This window comes from Spermophilus citellus (assembly GCF_964194105.1).
Source record: "Spermophilus citellus genome assembly, chromosome: 6".
Taxonomy (NCBI): domain Eukaryota; kingdom Metazoa; phylum Chordata; class Mammalia; order Rodentia; family Sciuridae; genus Spermophilus; species Spermophilus citellus.
In genome coordinates, this window is record NC_138187.1 from 160284819 (window position 1) to 160304813 (window position 19995).

General features: G+C 49.3%; 1 protein-coding gene across 6 annotated transcripts; it reads right to left on the reverse strand.

Moving 5' to 3' along the window:
* Nucleotides 1-5756: 5756 nt before the first annotated feature.
* Nucleotides 5757-19198, reverse strand: METTL13 (methyltransferase 13, eEF1A N-terminus and K55). 6 transcript variants are annotated; one of them, XM_081297021.1, is made up of 8 exons: nt 18944-19198; nt 16953-17712; nt 15459-15658; nt 13840-14035; nt 12333-12500; nt 10809-11024; nt 8687-8818; nt 5757-6233 (listed from the first exon to the last, which is right to left on the reverse strand). In XM_081297021.1, the coding sequence occupies exons 2-8, from the start codon at nt 17605-17607 to the stop codon at nt 5959-5961; spliced, it is 1842 nt and encodes a 613-aa protein (XP_081153147.1). In that variant the 5' UTR covers nt 17608-17712; nt 18944-19198; the 3' UTR covers nt 5757-5958. The 6 variants fall into 6 exon arrangements, with proteins under 6 accessions (XP_081153147.1, XP_081153146.1, XP_081153149.1 ...); XM_081297020.1 differs by having other exon boundaries at nt 18753-19198; XM_081297023.1 differs by lacking the exon at nt 16953-17712.
* Nucleotides 19199-19995: the final 797 nt, after the last annotated feature.

The window sequence follows — 19995 nt, forward strand, 5'->3', positions numbered from 1 at the left end:
AAAATGGCCAACAAGTGTATGAAAAAATGTTTACTCTCACTTAGGAGCTCCCTCATTTCCCTTACTGAGGAGGATGCAAATCAGAACTACACCAAGATACCATCTCACACCAGCTAGAATGGCTCTCATTAGAAAGAGACAATGATGAGTGCTGGCCAGGCAGCGGAGAGGGGGATTTCACAAAGGGTTGGTGGGAATGTAAATTAGGGCAGCCGTGATGGAACATGGCATGGAGTTTCCTTTAAAAACCATAATCTAGGTCTGGGGTTGTGGCTCAGCCGAAGACATTCAGCTAGCACGTGCAAGGCCCTGGATTCGATCCTCACAAACACATAAAAATCAAGGTACTGTGTCCAACTACAACCAAAACAAAAACAAAACCAATCAACTACATGATCCAGCAATTCCTCAACTGGCTCTATACCCAAAGATGAAGTCTTTACACCAAGAGATACCTGCACATTCATTTTTATTGGAGTATTATTCCACAATGCTAGAGAATCAAATTAGATGCCCAACAGTCATTAGTGGATAAAGAAATTATGGTATGCATACACAGGGAATATTATTTAGCCATAAAAATGAATGGAATTCTGTCAGCAAATGGATGGGACTGGAGACTACTATGTTAAGTGAAATGTGCCAGAGAGGGGAAGACAAAAACTACATGTTGTCACCCTTTTGTTGAGACTGGAAAGCCGACCTTATGGGAGAATTGGGTGGAACGATGGTCACTAGGGACTGAGAAGCAGAGGCAGAAAATGTTCAATAAGGGGCACTAAAACACAGAAGGACTTTGCTCTGGTTTTTATGGCACAGCAGGGGAAGGACTGGGTGAAACTATTTCAAAATGATTAGAAGAGCATGAAATCCCAGCACATCCTCATGATTAACGTTTGAGGAGACGGAGGTGCGTGTTACCCTGATTATTCCACGTGGTGTACGTGCATTGAGTTGCCACCCTGTACCCCATAAAGATGTACAAACATTATGACTCAAGTCAAGAAAAAGTTGGCATATCTTGGCAGAAAACAGGAGGCACGCCAGCTCGGGCTCAGGTGTGCGCTGTCAGGCTTTTATTTGCTCTAGCTTTAAGCTCCATCATATCTAACTAGCATCACTCCTCTGCTCATTTCCAGCTGTCTTCTCCAAAATCCAGGACGGGGAGCAAAGGCACTGTGGCCCCCCGCGGAGATCCACCACTGATGGGGAAAACAGGGCTCTCTCCACGCACACGGGAAGGAAAGCAGATTGGAAGGAGAGAGCAGAGTGGGCAGGGTACCGGGTGAAGCCAGAGAGAAACAAGCCGAGTAGGAGCCGGTCTCCGTGCCGGAGGCAATCAGCAGCTGAAACCGCCCCTTCTGCTCTCCCGCGGGTGCTGGGCCTCCGCGGAGCCCAAGTGGGATCTCCAGCGCCACCTACCGGGAGGCTGGAAACCAGCGCAGACCCGAGCTAGAAAAGCCGCAGAATCCAGCCTGCAGCCAGCAGGGGCGCGGGTTTTGTTTGGTTTTTTGTTTTGTTTTGTTTTGTGGAGGCTGGAGGGCTTGCTGCCTGTCCTAGCCAGGATCTAGGTGGGCTCTTGGCGAGTGTCTGCCCACGTTCCGGGCTCCCTCTCCTTCCTGCACCAGGGATTCCAGGACTCCTGCTGGGCCGCGGTGTGTTGGACCGTCACCCCGCGGCGGCTGAGCGGGAGCCGTGGCTTTCACCTCCCCAAGCGCAGGGCCCCTTACAGGACAGCCTCTCCAAAAACTGCCCGTTGCACATGGAAAAAGAAAACCCGATTCATTAGTGACCACTAGCTGTTAACAAATTCACAGGAATCAAATGGAAAAAGGAGCCACCAAAGAAAACTGAATTTCCAGAGTGTTTGAGCTTCCTTAAGTTGGCCTGAGGACGCACACTCTGGACTGTGCGGAGGAGGGCACCTGTGCTCCACCCAGGAAGTCATTCTGTGTGGTTCCTCCTAGCACTACTCAAAGGAGGAAGATAGAGGTGAGCCCGACATGTGGGTGGGGAGGGGGCATCTCCCAGCTACCCGGGACGCTGCGGCTACTCCTTCCTTATTCCCTCAAAATTAATCCAGTCCCATAGCCCCAGGAGTCCTCGGCTTTGGCTGCACAGCAGCAGCAGCACCTGGAAACCTTTTTTTTTTTTTTTTTTTTTTTTTTTTTTTTTTTTTTTTAAGATTCTGATACATGGGCTGCGCCCCAAACCAATGAATCATTTTCTCTGAGAATGGGGCTCAGGCCTCACCATGCTTTCGAGTTTCCCACATTTTAAATGTTTCCTGGGGTTGTTCTGTCATGTTAGCACAAACACGTTGGCGTAAAACAACACAAATGTATTATGCTGTAGGTCTGCAGCCCAAAGTGAGTCTCACTGAACTAAAATCAAATTGTCGGCAGAGCTGCATCCTCGCTGGAGGCTCCAGGGAGAGCCTTTTCCCCAGAGAAGCTGAATTTTCTTACCTTTTCCAGCTCCTAGAGGCTGACCATGTTCCTTAGCTAGTGACCGCCAAAGCCAGCAATGGTGGGTGGAGTCTTCCCCACGCTGCTCCACTCTGATGCTTCTGCTGCCCTCCTCCATAAAGACTCCCTCAGATTGGGCCCAACCAGTAGCCCAGGATAATCTATTTTAAAGTCAGCTGATGAGCATCATCAAAGCCATCTGCTCCAGTAATTCCCCTTTGCCACAGAAGGTAACCTATTCACAGGTAGCTGGGATTAGGAAATGGACATCTTTGGGGGACATCTTACCTTGCTGACCCTAAGTGACTCCAACATGCAGCTAAGGATGAAAAGTGCTGGTCTCCGCACGGGACAACAGACTAGAGAAGTGGCCCAGCCAGCTCGGCAGAAGACGGGAAGCACACGGAAAAACCCATGTGGAGTTGGGGCAAGGAGAAGAGGCAAGAATCAGCCTTATCAACTTCACATTGCTGCGGACCTTGTTTGTGGGTGCCAACCTCATTCTGTTCCCTGACAGTGCTGGGAAGTTAACCAACACGCCCCGAGAACACGGTCCATCCCCACCTGCTGTTACCCGTTATAGGAGATGGAAGTCGTAACAAGAGACTTTTCCAGACTTTTATGACCTGTGGCTATGGGCTGGCTCCTGGTCCAAGCTCACTGGGGCCTGTGCCTGCCAGCTGCCCAGCACTCTGCAGCTCTGTAGTGGCGGTCTTCTCTGGTGGAGGATGAATTGGCTAGTACTTTACGCCCACACACACCTGGGCTTTCCAGCTCATCTTAACAATCACTGCAGGTACTTCACCCCAGCAACAAGGAACGCCTCCCCAGGACAGGCCCTCAGCTGTGGCCTTTGGATGGCGTGTGGATTCTCTGGTCTGCCTCGGGTCTCACCCTAGCATATTTCTCACCTGGCTCACGGGTCACTTTCTCACTTGCCTGGGAGGAACTTAAGTTTATAGCAATCCCCTCCTGCAGTGTTCGCATGCCTCAAGTTGGCAAAATTCTCATAAAACCCCTTTGCCTGGCATTGGTGCTAAGGTGAATCATTCTCTGAGGAGAAAGCTAGGGTACAGGCCAATGGCTGGCTGTGCACACGAAACCCTTTCCTCACACTGGGAGTCCCTGAAGAGTTCAATTACCCGGGGTGAGTAAACCACCTGCAGTTGGTGAACATACTGGCCGGTACTGGTAAATTTCACTTAAGTAGGAAATTAAGCTTTCGACTGTGTTAGCAGTTACTATGACAAACACCTGGGAGAAAGCAGTTTATAAGGGGGAAAGATTGGTTTGTGCCAAAGGTTTGAGTCCATGGGAGAGTGGACTCGTTGCTCTGGGGCTACAGTGAGGCGCACTCACAGCAGGAGCACATCGTGGAGCAAGCTGCTCACCTCAGGGCAGCTGGGAAGCAAGCAGATAAAGAGGACAGGTTGGCGGGAATGCTGGCACCCCCTTCTAGGGCACAACCCAATGCCTCATTCCCTGAACCTCTAAGAGTTTCCTCACCTCTTAGTTCCTACTTCTCCATAGCAACACAGAGACCAAGTCTTTTTTTTTTTTTTTTTTTTTTTTTAGCAGTACCAGGGATTGAGCCCGGGGAGCCCCAGCACTGAGCTGTCCAGCTCTTTTCATTGAGACAAGGTCTTGCCAAGTTACCCAGGCTGGTCTCGAACTTGTGATCCTCCTGCCTCAGCCCCAGTCTCTAGGGTTACAGGTGTGCACCACTGTGCCGGCTGAAACCAAGCCTTTAACACATGGTCCTTGGGGAACATTCAAAATCTGAAGTATTGGGCTGGAGATGTGGCTCAAGCGGTAGTGCGCTCGCCTGGCATGCGTGCGGCCCGGGTTTGATCCTCAGCACCACATACAAACAAAGATGTTGTATCTGCTGAAAACTAAATAATAAATATTAAAATTCTCTCTCTCTCTCTCTTTAAAAAAAAATCACTTCTAAAAAAAATAAAATAAAATCTGAAGTATAGCACTATCAAACTGGAACCTGCCCCTTCTTCAGCCTTCAGAGACAGACTATCAACTCTACCTTCTTTCAGTCTTTAAAAAATTTTTTAAAATCATCACCACCCGAGTGCCTCTTCCCACCCCAAAAGGTGGGAGGTGAACATGTGCACACTCCTGATTCCTTGGGCCAGTAGTGCCTCCTGAGATGCTTGAGGATTGTCTTTCCTTTTGGTGATTCCCTAATGTGGCTGTGCCTGCAGTCTCTGCCCCAGGTCCACACAGCACCAGAGGGTGATCTGACCACAGAAGGGCAGACATGGGCCAGAACCCAGCCCAACCCAGCACGCGACCCTAGCGATTAGGAAGCAATGGAGGACCTGCCGAGCTGCAGCCTTTGGGGCCCCTGAAGAGCACCAGGAATTTCTAACAGAGAAGGCCTAGCCACTCGCTCTGCACTCTCCTTATTGGCACTGTTTTGTGAGGGAAGCTAGCACTGAAACATGCTTCACCTAGAGACTGGAGTCCATCTGAAGGGCCAGAGCAGGTGGTAGGTGGTGACTACGTCTACATGAAACTGCTCATTGAAAATCAGCCCTGGAATAATTTAATTAGGAGATGAAATTCAAGCCAATATTGGAACAGTTGGTATAACAGTGTATTAAGTAAGATCCATGCTCCTGGCTCAAATGAGATTTGGTCTAGATGCAATTTTGGTTGAAATGTCCTTTATCTCAGATTAAATGAGTACCTGCAGACTACTGAGAAGAGCGCCTGGAACACGCTGACCTTTACTACTGAACTGTGTTTTTTGGCCATTAAACATCTTCACTTCCACTACAGCTCCTTACCCACGGTCTGGCATGTAGCTGTCACTCAGAAAATGCTGTGATAAACAAATACCAAATGCTGGGTCTCTGGCACACACTCAGTCCAATGAGAACAGAAGAAACATGGCTTCAGCTACAAGGTCTGGATAGTCGAGGAAAGCTGTTAGACAGTGAAGTAGCTGAGCGGATACTGGGACGAGTGTGGTGACAGCCCCATCTGCAGGGAGATGATGCTCTCCATCTGTCTCAGTCCACAGGGCTCCCACTGCTCAGAGTGCTCTGCTGTCCCACTTGAGAGCTGAGGGGCCAAGCAAACAACCACTCCAGCAGGGATGCACTCAGATGTGACGATCATCACCACGGAGCCGGGCACACGCCCCTCAGTAATGCTCGTCACTCCCAGAGCTGGACACACACAACCCTCCGGGTATCACACGTGCTAGGAGCTCCAAGGAGTCCTGCACGAGGACACCTTGTGGAAACAGACTGTACCTGGCGATAATTAAGAGAACAGGATGGGAAGGATTTTATTTTTCCAGATCTTCAGGAAACCTCAGCAAGCTGGAGCTGCACAAGGCTAAGTATGAAACCAAGAAAAGTACAAGGCTTTAAAGCACGGTGCACTGTGTTTCTTCAACCTCTGGCAAGTTGGAAATCCAAGGCCATCGGGACAGAAAGCCGAAAGGACTCCTTGGCCTCAGCTGTCAGACAATCTTCACCGTCTTGAGCATATCAGATAGGACATAAGTGTCATCCCAACCCCTCCCAGGCCTCCTCAGGGTCCGCTCCAAGGCTTGAGCCATTTCCAGGAGCTCCGGTGTGGCAAGTTTCTGCCCAGGGTGCAGCTGACAGAACAGGATCTCGTTCACTTCTCCCTCGATTCGCCTGACGTACAGCACGGGGAACGCTGCCTTGAGCCCAGCCAGCACGGAGTCCTTCAGAGCCAAGTCTCTGCACACGAGGTTGAGGATAAAGACGCCTGCATGGGAAGGAAAGGGTCAGAGAGGTGCAGATCCTGAGGCACGCTGGACACAAGGACCAGCTCCAAGGGGAAGGCCACGTTCTGTTCCAGAGAGGCCCACGGACTCAGCAAACACACTCAGGACAGCAGTGAACCTGCTGAAGACACAGCACACAACGGCACAAAGAAAAGCAAGGGGCCTGTGAACCACTGGTTCTTCTGGGGGCTACACATCACACTGGCCATGCCTCAGTTTCCCAAAGAAGGAATAAGGAAGTGATATCCCCAAGGAAAGGACTTAACCAACTCCACAGGGACACTTTGTTCTTGATCTGTCCCTCATATTTATTAACGAGAAGGCCAGGATTCTGACAATTAAGGTTCTAAATCAACCCACTTAGCCAGAGAACCCTACTCCAAGCAGAACACCTGTGGGCTTTCAAGTGACAAGGACGTGGGCTGGTGCCCCACTGTTACTGTCACCTAAGCAAGTCTCTCAACTTCAGTTTCCTCATCTGACAGGGGGCTGCTCTGGAGATTAAATGACACAATGCCAAGTCCAGGGCATAAGAGAAGCACCTCCACGCCAGGGGGAGTATGAATGGCTACAACCGCAGGCAGGTAAGACTCGTGGCAGCACATCTGCAGTCGTCTGGTCTTGAAAAGAGGGCAGACATTGGAGAAAAGACAGCCTCTTAACAAATGGTGCTGGGACAACTGGTTATCCACATATAGAAGAATGCAACCAGATACTTATCTCTAATTCTGCACAAAAATCAATTCAAAATGGATCAAGACCTCAGAATTAGATTAGAAACTATGCAACTACAGGGTCAACACTCCAGCTTTTAGGTAAAGGCAATAACTTTCTGAATGGGATCACCTAGAGGAAATAATGCCAAGAGTTAATAAATGGGACAGCACCAAATTAAAAAGCTTCTGCACAGCAAAGGAAACAATTAGGAATTGAAGAGAGGACCTACAGAATGGGAGAAAATCTTTGCTACTCTTCTGACAGAGAATTAATATCCAGAATAAATAAAGAACTCAGCACTAAAAAAATCAAATAGCCCAATTAATAAATGGGCAAACAAACAGACACTTCCCAAAAGAAGAAATATAAGTGGCAAAAAAATATTTAAAATGTCCACTATCATTACCAATTAGGGAAATGCAAATCAAAACGACACTGAAATTTCATCTCACCGCAGTCAGAATGGCAGTCATCAAGAATACAAATAACTAGTTAGAACAAATGAAAATATATATTAAAAAATACAAATAATAATAAATGCTGGGGAGATGTGGAGAAAAAACACTTTTATACTGTTCATGGTATCGTAAGTTAGTACAACCACTATGGAAATCAGTATGAGGTTTCTCAAAAGACTAGGCCTGGAACCACCATATGATCCAGCTATACCACTTCTCAATATTACCCTGAAGAATTAAAGTCATCTTACTACAGCGATGCATGCATACCCATGGTTACAGCAGCACCATTCACAGAGGAACCAGTCTAGGTACCCATCAGCAGATGAATGCATGAAGAAAATGTGGTGTACATACCCAATGGAGTTTTATTTGGCCATAAAAAAAAGACTGAAATGATCGTCATTTGCAGGAAAACAGATGGAACTTTGAGAACTTTATGTTAAGTGAAATAAGCCAAATTCAGAAGGTGAGGGGTTATATGCTTTCTCTCATGCGTAGAAGGTTGAGAGGAAAAAGGAAAGAAACATGGGGATGGGCTGGGGGAAATCTCAGTCAAAGGGAGATCAGCAGAGGAAAGGGACCCAGGAGGGGGGAGGAGAAGGAGGGGGAGTGCTAGGGAGTGACACTGGCCAAATTATATTGTTATACTGTGGGCATGTATGAACACGTAGCAACAAATCCCATCAATACACACAACTAAAATGCACCAATAAAAATGTGGAAAAACAAAACAAAACAGAATGTGTGGAGGGGCCCACGAGAGCCAACCACCACGTGATCATGATGCAGCAGCTGCAGCTCTGTGTACCCAAAAGGCTTACAAATGAGTCCATCAAGCAGCACATACTGGAACGTTAATGGCAGCACTATTTGAAAGACTCCCAAAACAGGAGCCCCCCAAACCAGCAGTGGTCATGGAGAAATGAACTAAGGCATAGTCACACGATACAAAGGGGAATAAAAACGGACAGTGCAGACACAACACTGTGGCTGAATCTCAGAAAGATGTGTTGAGAGAAGGAAAGCAGACAGAGATTATGACCTGATTACAACTACACACCAAACAAAAACTGGCAGAACAAGCTGAGGGGACAGTCAGTACACTGGTTACCTTTAGAGAATGGATAAATTACTGAAAGCAGGTAACAGGTGGACTTCCAAGGTGCTAGAAATGTGTTTAGTGCTGGTAACTGGACTATTCAATTCAGGGAAACTGATCAAACTACACACTTAGGTGCAATAATTCATTCTCCTACCTTCATGAGTCAGGATGCTTTTGACCTTCTGCAGAAAGGGTTGGTCCACAAACGCTGGGGGTGGACAACTCATGCCCAGTGTTGGGTCCTTACTGTCTACATCAAACATGATGACGTCGTAGAGAGGCCGTGCTGAGAAAGAAAAGCAAGTGAACCCTTGGCTTTGCTGGAAAAAGCATCACGTAGTCCCTGCACCACACCTGCAATGCTTCTGATGTGCTTCTAGAAGTATAGTGAGAGCGGTGGCTACGTGGGTCTGCCTGCCGAGGGCACTGACGCCACCATCTTGTCAGCAGATGTCTGTGCCGAGGGTATAGACCCCACAGTGCAGATGAGCCCTTCCACACGTCTGAAAATGCTTTCCAAAGGAACACCCAGAGCAGGCCCGCTCCAGGATGAAGACTACTTGGTTAGACGCACACCCTGGGAAGCGTCTTGATACTTAGGAGAACGTGGGCTTCTCTGCAGGCCAGCTGGGTCTAAACCCTGCGAGGCAGGAAGCCTCTCCTTTCCCACCAGCCTCCCAGGTAATCCTGACAGCAGTCAGAGCCGAGAAGCACTGACTGAGACAAAGCGGCTGAGCAGGCTGTGAGGGCTAACCAGCAAACTACAGCTGACAAACTCTGGAAACAGCACGAGTGTCCTGGCAGGAGAACAAGTCTCCGAAGTTTGAGTTTATCTTTCTGAACATGAACTGGCTCAAGAAAGAAATGACCTGACTAAATGGGGGAGGAAGAACTGGCAATGAACGGTCTGCTGCCTCCCACTGTGCTAAGTAGTTTTTACATGGGGAAGGCCTGCAATGCTTCTGATGTGCTTCTAGCAAATTCTAAGACTGCACTAACAGTCTTGAAGTAATTAGCAACTATTTGCTTAGGACCATTGCGTGCCTATCCCTACTCACAGCACAGACTGATTTTATTTTGTTGCCTTTTGTTTGTGCTAGACACTGATTCCAGGGCCTCACGCGTGCTAGGGAAGCACTCTGCCACTGAGCTGTACCACCACTCCTGATTTTGGTTTCTTTCCAAGAACATCCTGGCTTAGCAACATCTAAGGAAAAGGATGCCACCTCAAGCCCCCCAATAATTTGAAAGGTTGTGGGTAACTGAAGGAAACAACTAAAGGACTGTTCCAAACTGATTCGTAGATATCAGAGGTACCATCACCACGTGCCTGGCACCATGGTAAATGCTTCACTGTTGGCCATCCTGGGCTGGCCCACAAACTGACCTTGCAAGGGAACCCATAAAACTGTTAGGATTAGGTTCAGTCTGCAATTAAAATCAGTGATGTCACTTGTATATCCTAGTCCCCAAATACTCCCTCCAGGATTCTATACCCTTCCCGGAAGACATTCCAATCCAGGAAGAACCAGAGTTCTGCCAGTGAACAAGCAGACCAGGGAAAGGCAGCCTGAGCTCCCAGAGATGGGGAGCTACTATCTCTAGTATCCTGCATAAAATTAGTATGACCTTCATCCTAAGCTTAGGGTGCAAATCATTGGAGCAAAATGGAATCTTAATCATGGCAGCAGGAGAACAAGAAAATTCCTGCTAACCGACACCTGGATCAGTTTCCGAGCCTCCGCACTATGGACAGTTTGACCATGACAATTCATCATCAGTGGCTGTCGTATGCAAAGTGGGATGTTTAACAGCATCTTTGGCTCCTACCCATGAGGTGCCAGTAGCACCAACAGCCCCCTAATTTGTGACAACCAAGAAGTCATTGCCAAATGTCCCCTGGATCTGACCTACATTAGTACTCTTTGTCTTTCTTTCTGATTCTGCCTCCTCCTGAAGGATTATATGAAACACCTCCAAAACACACCCTATCTTTTCTTCCCTCTTTCTTCAACCAGCTTCCTTGGACTGGTGAAGAAGTGGCAAGGTCACAGGGTCAGAAGAGAGGCCAACTGGTCTTGTTAATGCCCTAAAAGCAGAAATGGTCCATCTGTCTTGCTGCTGAACCCAACATCTAACATCATGTGAGGACACAGCTGGCACTTCATAGTCATGGAACAGATGTAACAAAAAAGCTGGAGCGAGGCTGTCGCCACCTGGCAGAGATGAACCCCCAGGCCACATTCCCCACCCCCTCCACGGCTCCCCAGCAGCACCTTCTCCTCCCGCCAGGCTGGTGATGTAGTCCAGGCCATCGGCGATGTGCACCTTCATCCGTTCACTCTGGGCAAAGCCAAACCATCGGGTGGCCACTTCCAACATGGAGGGGTCAATCTCCACAGCGTCAATGCAAGATTTCGGGAAGTGATCATGAACAAACAGGGGGAGGCTGCCCCCACCCAGGCCTACCACCAGTAGCGCCAGTGGAGTCTCTGTAATCAAAGAAGAGAGCATCACTTTGCCATCTGCTCATTGCCAAGTTCTGAACCAGCCTGGGGGAGACAAGAGGAAGTCACACTGTTGGCTCTGCCTAGGGATACAAGATTCAAAGACTTGCCCCCCCCCCCCCTCTCATCCCAGGGATTCAGGAGCCAACTGACATTCAAAAAGTCACCTTTAATTTTACTGACCTATATCCAGAAGAACCAGTATGATGCTATAGTCCCTTAAAGATCCCTAAGTGCTAAGCTGACACTGTATCACAAGTCCCATCAGAGGACAACCCTGAGTCCCATGAAATGGAGGGATAATGGCCAATCTTGCTCATAATCATAAGGCAGCACAGGCACCATGCCCCTCACCTGGCTCTTGACTCAAAAAGGCCATTATAAGCCAGGTGCAGTACACCTGTAATCCCAGCAGCTTGGGAGGGATCATGAGCTCATAGCCAGCCTCAGCAATGGTGAGGCACTAAGCAACTCAATGAGACCCTGTCTCTAAATAAAATACAAATTACGGCTGGGGAAGTGGTTCAATGGTCGAATGCTCGAGTTCAATCCCCAATACCAAAAAAAAAGAGGCCATTACAACTGCCTTCTCAGACATCCCAACCAAGCAAGGGTAACCCATTCTAGTTCCCAGGCAATCAAAGGCCCAAATCCTGACCCTAAGGAGAGAAACCACAGGAGGGAGGAGGAAAGACAAGAAACGAAAGAATCGCTAAAAGGAGACAGACCCTGGGATTGATTCTAAGAACTACAATCTTAGGGACACACGTTAACACCAAGAAGAGCCAAAAGCACAGGCACACTTGGGGTCTGGGGTAAGACGGTCACACAGGTAGAAAGAAACAGGAACATGTTTGCCAAGGTGGCCAGATCCCAACCTGTTATTAGTGATAAGGCCATCACTGCACTGAGAAGCCACACATTATCCAAGGGCATCGAAGATGTGATTTTTCAATGTCTATCTAGTTACATGGGTATATACATATGGAAATGTCTAAGCTGAATAACTTAAAATCTGTGTACATACCTCATTGAACATATTTCACTAATTTTAAAAAGAAATAAACAGAATAAAACAAAATGTAGACCACAATGCACGTAGCCACTGACACAGTACAGGCGGAGTTTGAGGCAGAGCTAGCTGGATGCTCATTAACTCAGAAGATGGAAGGGAAGAAGGAGGACGTGAGCACGCGTGCACTTGTCTGTCATCATGCCCTGAGCAACAAGGCAGCTCACTGGCTTGTGTGATCTCACATGCTCTCTCCTGTGGCAAGCAGTGCCACCGCTCACCTAGGAGCAGCTCTGGGTTTCTCAGCAGGGCAAGGCCGGCGATCATAGCTTTATGGTGTTCACAACAGAGGTAACTCTTGTCAACGGACTGCCCCGGGGCTGGAGGGAGGTCCTCAGGAGTATCAGCAGGCTGCTGCTTCTTCTTGTCCTTTTTCCTTTTCTTCTGGGCTAAGTGAGAGATTTGGATTAATGAAGTTCTAAGCTTCTTCCACTAGTCCTTGGAAAGCAAGGGATCCCGGCAGCAGTATGCAGCAGCTGGCTTGAACAGACCGGACAGCCAATTGCCAAATATGCAAGAACTGTGCAAACTGGCTGATTCCATACAGAGAGTCTGAAATTGGCCATGGACAGAGCATTTACATCACAGAAATTGGAGAACTACAAATCAGGCATCCCTCCTCCCACTGAAAGATGGTTATTTTAACATTCAACACACACCACTAGACCCCAATGACCAAATGAGGCAGAAGCCCAAAAAACATGTGCACTTGACCAAGGCACACCCTAAAGAAAAGCCATTCTTCTGTCCATGGCCTCAAGACCGTGCGTTCACTCCACCCTCTTCCAGATGGCTCTGCTGCCAGGACAGCATGTCATTCAAAGGGAGTGGCTGAGGACCCTCGCCTGAACATCTGGGACTCAAAGAGAAGCTGTCCCAGAGCGGGGAGGACAGGAGCATTCACCTTCTACTATATACATTTGATTTCTAAGTTGTTCATAATACCAAAATGCACACCCAGAGAAGAAAACAGGCAAACAAACTATCATGACCTCCCCATCAGGGAGTGCGTCTGCCCGGTATCTGGGAGCCCACTCAGGCAGTGGAAGAAATCCAGATCATTCTGCCCAGCACTGTAGCCACGCTATTTATGGTAGCTTTAATTTAAATGCAAATTAATTAAAATTAAATTTGAGTGCCTCAGTCACTCCAGCCACACTGCATGCTCAGCAGCCATTTACCGCTAATGGCCACCATACTGGAAGCTTAGTGGTAAGAACCACTTCCTTCATCACATACTGTTCTTCTGAACAGCACTGGACTAGATGGCTTCTAAGGCACCAGTCAACTCTAAAACCCTCTGGAGCACATTTCAGGGTCACACTATAGAGGAAGGCTCACCTGCAACCTCCACAGTTCTGGCTAACCTCAAGGAGGTCAACTGAGATAACACACGGACATGTATGCAGCCACTTGCAAAACAGATGTCCTTTAAACTAAGGCACTAAAGCAATTCTCACGTTTATTTTTTTCACCACCCCTGCTCATTACTTCAGAACCAGGCTTTACTCAAGAACAAAATAAATACCTCTATTCTACTTATCCCTACCAGCACCTTATAAGCCAAGAGGCAGGAAAGGACAGCCCACAGGGCCATGTGCCTCTGAAGACAGGCACCCAGGCTGTCCTACACCTCATCAAGCTCCCAGGTCCTCCGGACCACCCCAAAGTGAGAATCCATGCCATGCCCCCGGGGTCCCTCCCACCACCGTGCCCACAATGCCTCACCTCGGTGAGACACATCCTTCAGCAACCTGGCTTCCGACTGCACCACATTCCTGTTGCTGAGGAAGATCAGTCGCCGAAAGTACCGCCTGTCATCTCCTTGCACATCCTCGATGACATAGTCGCCACTCAAGGGGCTGCAGTCCTGGTGCTGAACAGTCCGGACCCCGATGTCCCCACCTACAGACAGGAAGGGCACCTGAAGGTACAGCCAGAGATGTGGTCAAAACACGAGACGTGAGAATCCCTCCCATGTGTGAATGTAAGGAATCCACAGATCAACGTTCTGGCCAGCAACAACTCCCAAGATGTGCCACTCAGTTAAGGTACTTTGGGGAGCCTTTCACAGACCTCAAAAGATCTAATTCACCTTTCAAAAATCATCTGAACATATAAAATCTCCTAAACCACTAGTGAGAAGCAGTTGGTTTTTTCAAAGAAAAATATAAGAATTTCTCATCTAACCTAAAAGAACCCTCCATAGTCCAGGATAATGAAAGCTACCAGAAACCCTTAGGAAGGAGCTGTAGTTATTTATTTATTTTTTTAAATGCAGGCTGGAGATTGAACCCAGGACTTCACACATGCTAGTCATGTGCTTTACAACTGGGCTACATCCCAAGCTGCAGAAAGAAGCTTTAATTCTAAAGAGGAATCTAGACAAGGATAAAGACAATGAAATCCAAGAGAAAACAGCCATTCTAAATTTGAAGATCTTTCTCCCTTCTCCAAGTTATTCCCATATTTCGTCTCCACTTTTCTAAACCTTAAGAGAAAAATACATTTTCTCCCAACCTAGTCCCGGCTCCCACTACTTTTCATCTATTCTTTTTTAAAAACCTGTCAGAGTGTTTAATCACCACAGGAATTCCTGACCTCAGACTGCAGCACTGGTGACACAAGGTCACAGGTGAAACTCCCAGAGGATCTGGGCCTTCCTGAAATAAGTCTGATGGAAAGCAGCCCAGGTTGGCCAGTGGCAGGACCACAGGATGGATCCCACCCAGGACCTGGGATTTGTTTTCTTTTTTAGATCTATTACCATTGCACCAGGCATCCAAGTACCACAGCTTTCCCACCTATCAAGAAGGAAAAAGTTCTCATAATAAAGTCACCCATCAATTTCTGATGGTGACCAGGATGGCACAAGTCAGAAGGTGTCATCTTACAGATAATAGTTTCCTTCCCAGCAAAACACCAAAGCAGCAGTGCTCACATCCTGAAAACTAGACTGAGCTGTTCTGGCCCTTTCCTTCTTACACCCTCAGATAATGATGTAATGAGAAGCCAAATGGCCAAGGTAGTTCTTTTCACAAGTGGGAACAGAGAAACATGTGGTCAGAGCAATCTGCTCTAACGCTGGAGCCTGCAAAGACAAGAGCATTCCCTTCAAGCCTCTCTGTGAAGTGCGGCCCCATAAGGCTACTGTGGCTCTCAGTCAGGGCAACTGCTCACCCTCCCCTCTGCCTGGGGCAAGGGAGAGTGTTTTTCTGCCCGTTTAACTCTTAAGATGAGAAATGGGGTCACAGACTCTGGTCCTAGCTCCTTCCAAGGCTCCCTCTGCCTTCTTGGCTGCTAATCTGACTAGGGACCAGTGAAAGCCACTGCCAAAGCTTTGGTACCTGCTGCTGGGGGGGCATCCCGGCCGGAGCCAGCTCTGTGACTCTGGAGGACAGCTCAGCCTGAACACTGTCCATACCGTCGTACTGCTGACCTCGATGAAGAGCCACTGTGACCAGCCTCCTGAAGCCTGCGCTGGCTGCCAGCTGCTTCCGGCCCTCCTCCATGCCAAAGAGCCACTCAGTCTCCCGGCCCTGGGGGACTAGAAAAGAAGGACTTGGTTAGACGGCGTCCTGAGAAGACTATTTCAACCCCCACAACCAACATGGCCCACATGGCAGAGTGCCAGTCCCTGCCCAAAACAGCACCCTTCCTATGACCCACTGAGGCACAGTCAATTCCCTGGTGCCCAACACCAGGGCAACCATCAGTCAGGAAGCAAGACCAAGGGTGGCTAAGAGTTGGGCATGTCTGTGAGGGAAGGGAGGCAGGCACCTAGCACAAGACAACAGCAGTAACACCAACGCTTACCGCAGGCCATGCCAAGCAGATACAAACACACACTAATGAGTCCTCTCAACGGCCCTAGGTGCAGGTAGCACAATTATTCTCATTTTTGCAAATGAGGAAATCAAGGCACAAAAGTGACATCATTTGCTCAGGTTCACATGGTCAGTAAATGACAAAACTAGGAGACTCAGACCCAGGCAGTCTAGCCCCAGCCTCCACAGTCATATCCACTGGACAACTCACTCCCACAGGTGGACAGTGAGGGTTATGGAAAGCTTGGAAAAATGGCTCAGTAGTAAGGAAACCATCCAGCAGGGCCATAAAGCCTTGTTTGTATAGATTTTTTTACTTTCTGAAAGCACTTCCTTATTCCATTTCTTGAGTCTTATTAAATGTGGGATCCACCACTCCTCTCAGTGCTAACAGATACCATTGATAATGTAGTTATCACATGCCAGGTACCATTTCTAAGAGTTTTTACACTTCTCACAACTACACCAGAGTTACACTCTCATTTTACAGATGAGGAAACTGAAGCACAAAAAGAAAGGTAACTTGTTCAATGTCACACCACCAGGAATTGACTAAGCCACAACTAGAAGCCAAAGAGCATGGTTCCAGAGCTGACCTTGCACTGCCTCCTGGATTCTGCAGAGAGGCACAGTGACTTTCCCAGGTCCAACAGTCCACACCCATAAAGCTGGGCCTGAAACCTATGGCTGGGGTCATCGGGCCAGTGGTGCTTCCATTAGTCCACACTCCAGTAACCTATCTAAATTCACCTCCACTTTCTCTGCTCCTGCCGACCCCATCCTTGCCCTTCATCAAGCCTCTGCAATCAAAAATGAGAAACGATAAGCCTCACACTGAAGCAGTTGATAGAGAGCACTCTCCTCCTTTATCATGCCTCCACTACCCTAACCCTTGAAAACATCACCCTCTATAGATAAAAAGGGCCAAGACACACACACCCATCCACCAAAGCCCCAGCCCCAGCCCCTGTGAGCCAGCCCTCCAGAAGAAGAGAGGGAGCAATCCCAACTCACTGATGAAAATGGCAAAATGATTGTCCCGCGATGGTTTCACAGCGGGGCTGTCCACCACGTGCAGGGTGTAGCGTGGCTCCCCCGAGTCCCCACTGCACAAGTCCAGGGACACACTCCCCAGCCCGGCCTTGCGGCGCAGCTGGCTGCACAGCCAGGCATACTGCTGCCGCTCCCGCACCGCCTTGGCCAGCCGCTCAGCACTTTCCAGCCGCACAGGCTTGCCCTGCTCCTGAGCACACAGCTCAAAGATCTGAAGGGCAGAGCCAGGGACTGGCCTGAACTTGGTCATGACGAAGGCAAAGACAGGCAGGGAGAACCGAGACTCTGCTTCCAACACCTGGTCCTGGCTGCTGGCCACTTGGTGCACCCTCACCATCCACCCCTCCCGAGAGAAGTGACCCACTGCTTTCTTCAGGATGTGAGCCTGAGCCAGGGAGATGCAGAGGTAGCGACCGCCCACCTGCAGGACCCGGCCAACCTCAGCCAGCATCCTGTCCACCTGCTGCAGAGTCTTCTCCTCCTCATCCGTCAGAACAGCATCCAGGGTGCCCTTGTCCAACACCACCTGAAACGAGGCATCAGGAAATTCCATCTGGGTCATGTCCATCTTCACGAAGCTCATCTGGGGCCGTCGGCTGGCATTGCGTTCCTTCATTTGCTTGATGACAGCCTCGCTGATGTCGATGTTCACTATATCCTGATAGCCCACGTCATACAGCTGCTCACTTAACTCTGAGTTGCCACACCCAATCACCAGAACCTGGGGGGAAATCATGATGGAGGTGATTAAGGCAAAGGAATGTGCTTCGGTTACCTCAAGGAAGCAAGTCTTGCCCTGGCTGTTTTCTTATTTTCAGAAGTCAGAAATGCTCTTGTCAGGAGGAAGGAACAGTGTATAAATTTTCTCCATCCACTCATGCCTTTGGCTTCACCAAACAATAAACTATAGTTTGTGCAGATTCAAATCTTTCTCCCATCAGCGGTTCCACCTCATGATACTTGGCTATTTGTCTGCAGCCAAGCTTAAATACAGATGATTGCCTCCCTCTCTGTGGATCAATTTCTCATTTATCCTTCAAATTCTGCTCCAATGTCATCATCTCTGGCAAAGACCAGTTCAATGAGAAATGCACAAGCTTTGGAGTCAGACAGACTTGATTCAAACCTCCTTGTGACCACTTAGCACATACATGATCTCTGACATCCTAGTCCATAAAATAAGTGCATGACCATTCATGAGATCTAAAAGACTGCACATGGAAGGACACAGCACCTGCATAAGACTCAGCATGTAAAGCTTCCTCCACAAATTTAAGTCTTCTTCCCTACTTCCAATACAACTCCATCTCTACCAAACCGCCTACTACTGTACCTATCACTTTTCACTGCTGGAATGTGTGCAAGGTTTGTGTCCTAAAGGTCTTGTAGTTTAAGGGCTGAGCACAGCGCCTGGAACTCAGTGAGCACTGGACAACTACTATAAGCAGACATCACTGAAGCCACATGCGTTGCCTATTCCACAGGGACGCAGAGACAGCGGGGCACACTCAGTGTCTGACTACTAAAAGACACTATTCCAATAGGGATTGTTAATTAAAGGATGCGCTGGGATGGGAGGCCTTTTCAACGGAAACCTTTCAGAGACTATCTGTAAAGTTATCTTTTAGCTAGAATGATGCACGGAATCCTGAAAGTGTGGTCCAAGCAGGGTCCTCACGCCTGCCCGCCCAGAGCAGGACTGCTGTCATCAGCTCCCACCTTTCCCAGTGCACACACAGGGCTGCAGGCCGCGCTCCTTACCCTTTCCCTGGGCTTGATGTATTTGTGTAGCACCCCGCACAGTTCCAGGTAGGTTCCGTACCACTCGAACGCTTTCTTTCCCCGCTGCTGGAAGAACTTCTCCCAATAGTCTGCAGAGCCAAACTCCTTGGAGCTCTTAGGTAAGAGATTCATGTTCCCACTGCCCAAGCGGCGTCCGGAAGACCACTTACTCCCTGCGAGGTACCATCTGAGGGGCTCCCCTCCAGGCCGGCCCGGGACTCGGCAGTGGCAGTTCTCTCCACCGACGAACCGCCACACTGACTTGTTTCCCCGACTCCAAACCCAAAGGGATGACGCCTACTCGGCAAAGCACGCACTAGACGCCGAACTGAACACACGCCACCCCTCCAGGCGCCCGCCGCGCCGCCCACGTGGGGAGCCCCTCACACTCTCTCCCAGCAGCGCTCCGAACCCAGCAACCACTTCCGAGTGCGAGGCCTCATGATTGGCCAGCCTCCGGGACCGACCCGGCAACTCATTGGTCGCGGCTTTTCATCTCTGACGCCCCATTGGCTGAGGCGCGGGCGCCCTTCGCTCCCTGGGAACGAGGCGGAGGGGGCGGGACCGCGGGCCGGGCCGGGGCGGAAGGGCGGCTGCCCCAGCCAATCGCGTCCGGAACCTGTGCAGCCGCAGCAGCCCGACCGCGTCCTACTGACTCGCGTCTTGGCGCGCTCCGAGCGCTGCAGGAGCACCCCGGAGAGAAGCCCCGTGTCCCGAGGCGCGGATGAGGACTGCACGGGCCGACCCGGTCCTCTCTCTGCGCTCCCCGCCGCACTTGCACAATTCCGGTCTCATTTGCAGCGAAAAGGCTGTGCGTTTTCTGCACCGGAATACGGGGCTCCGCTACCAAGGTGTAATCCGCGAACCTCCAAGAGGAGAAACTAACAGCTAGGTGTTCGCAGGGGCCTCAGTTCTCACCCCATAGCCAGGACGCGAGACTCGGCCTCCTGTGGTTGTCAGTCAGATAACTCTGTCTCTGGGCATTTGATGGACATGTTGCTCTTTTACATGTTTTTATGCTAATAGTGTGAGGAAGTTCGCTGTTCACAAAGGAGGCTATTTTTAAAAGGTTAAGTACGTGTGCCATTGAGTCTTTCATAGCAAAATACACTGCAGGAGGGACATACAGATGGAGGAGGGCAGGCGGTTCTTGGGTACTGGACAAACCCGCAGAGCGCGCACAGACGTTCCGAGTAGGGTAAAGTGGACCTAGTTTAAGAGT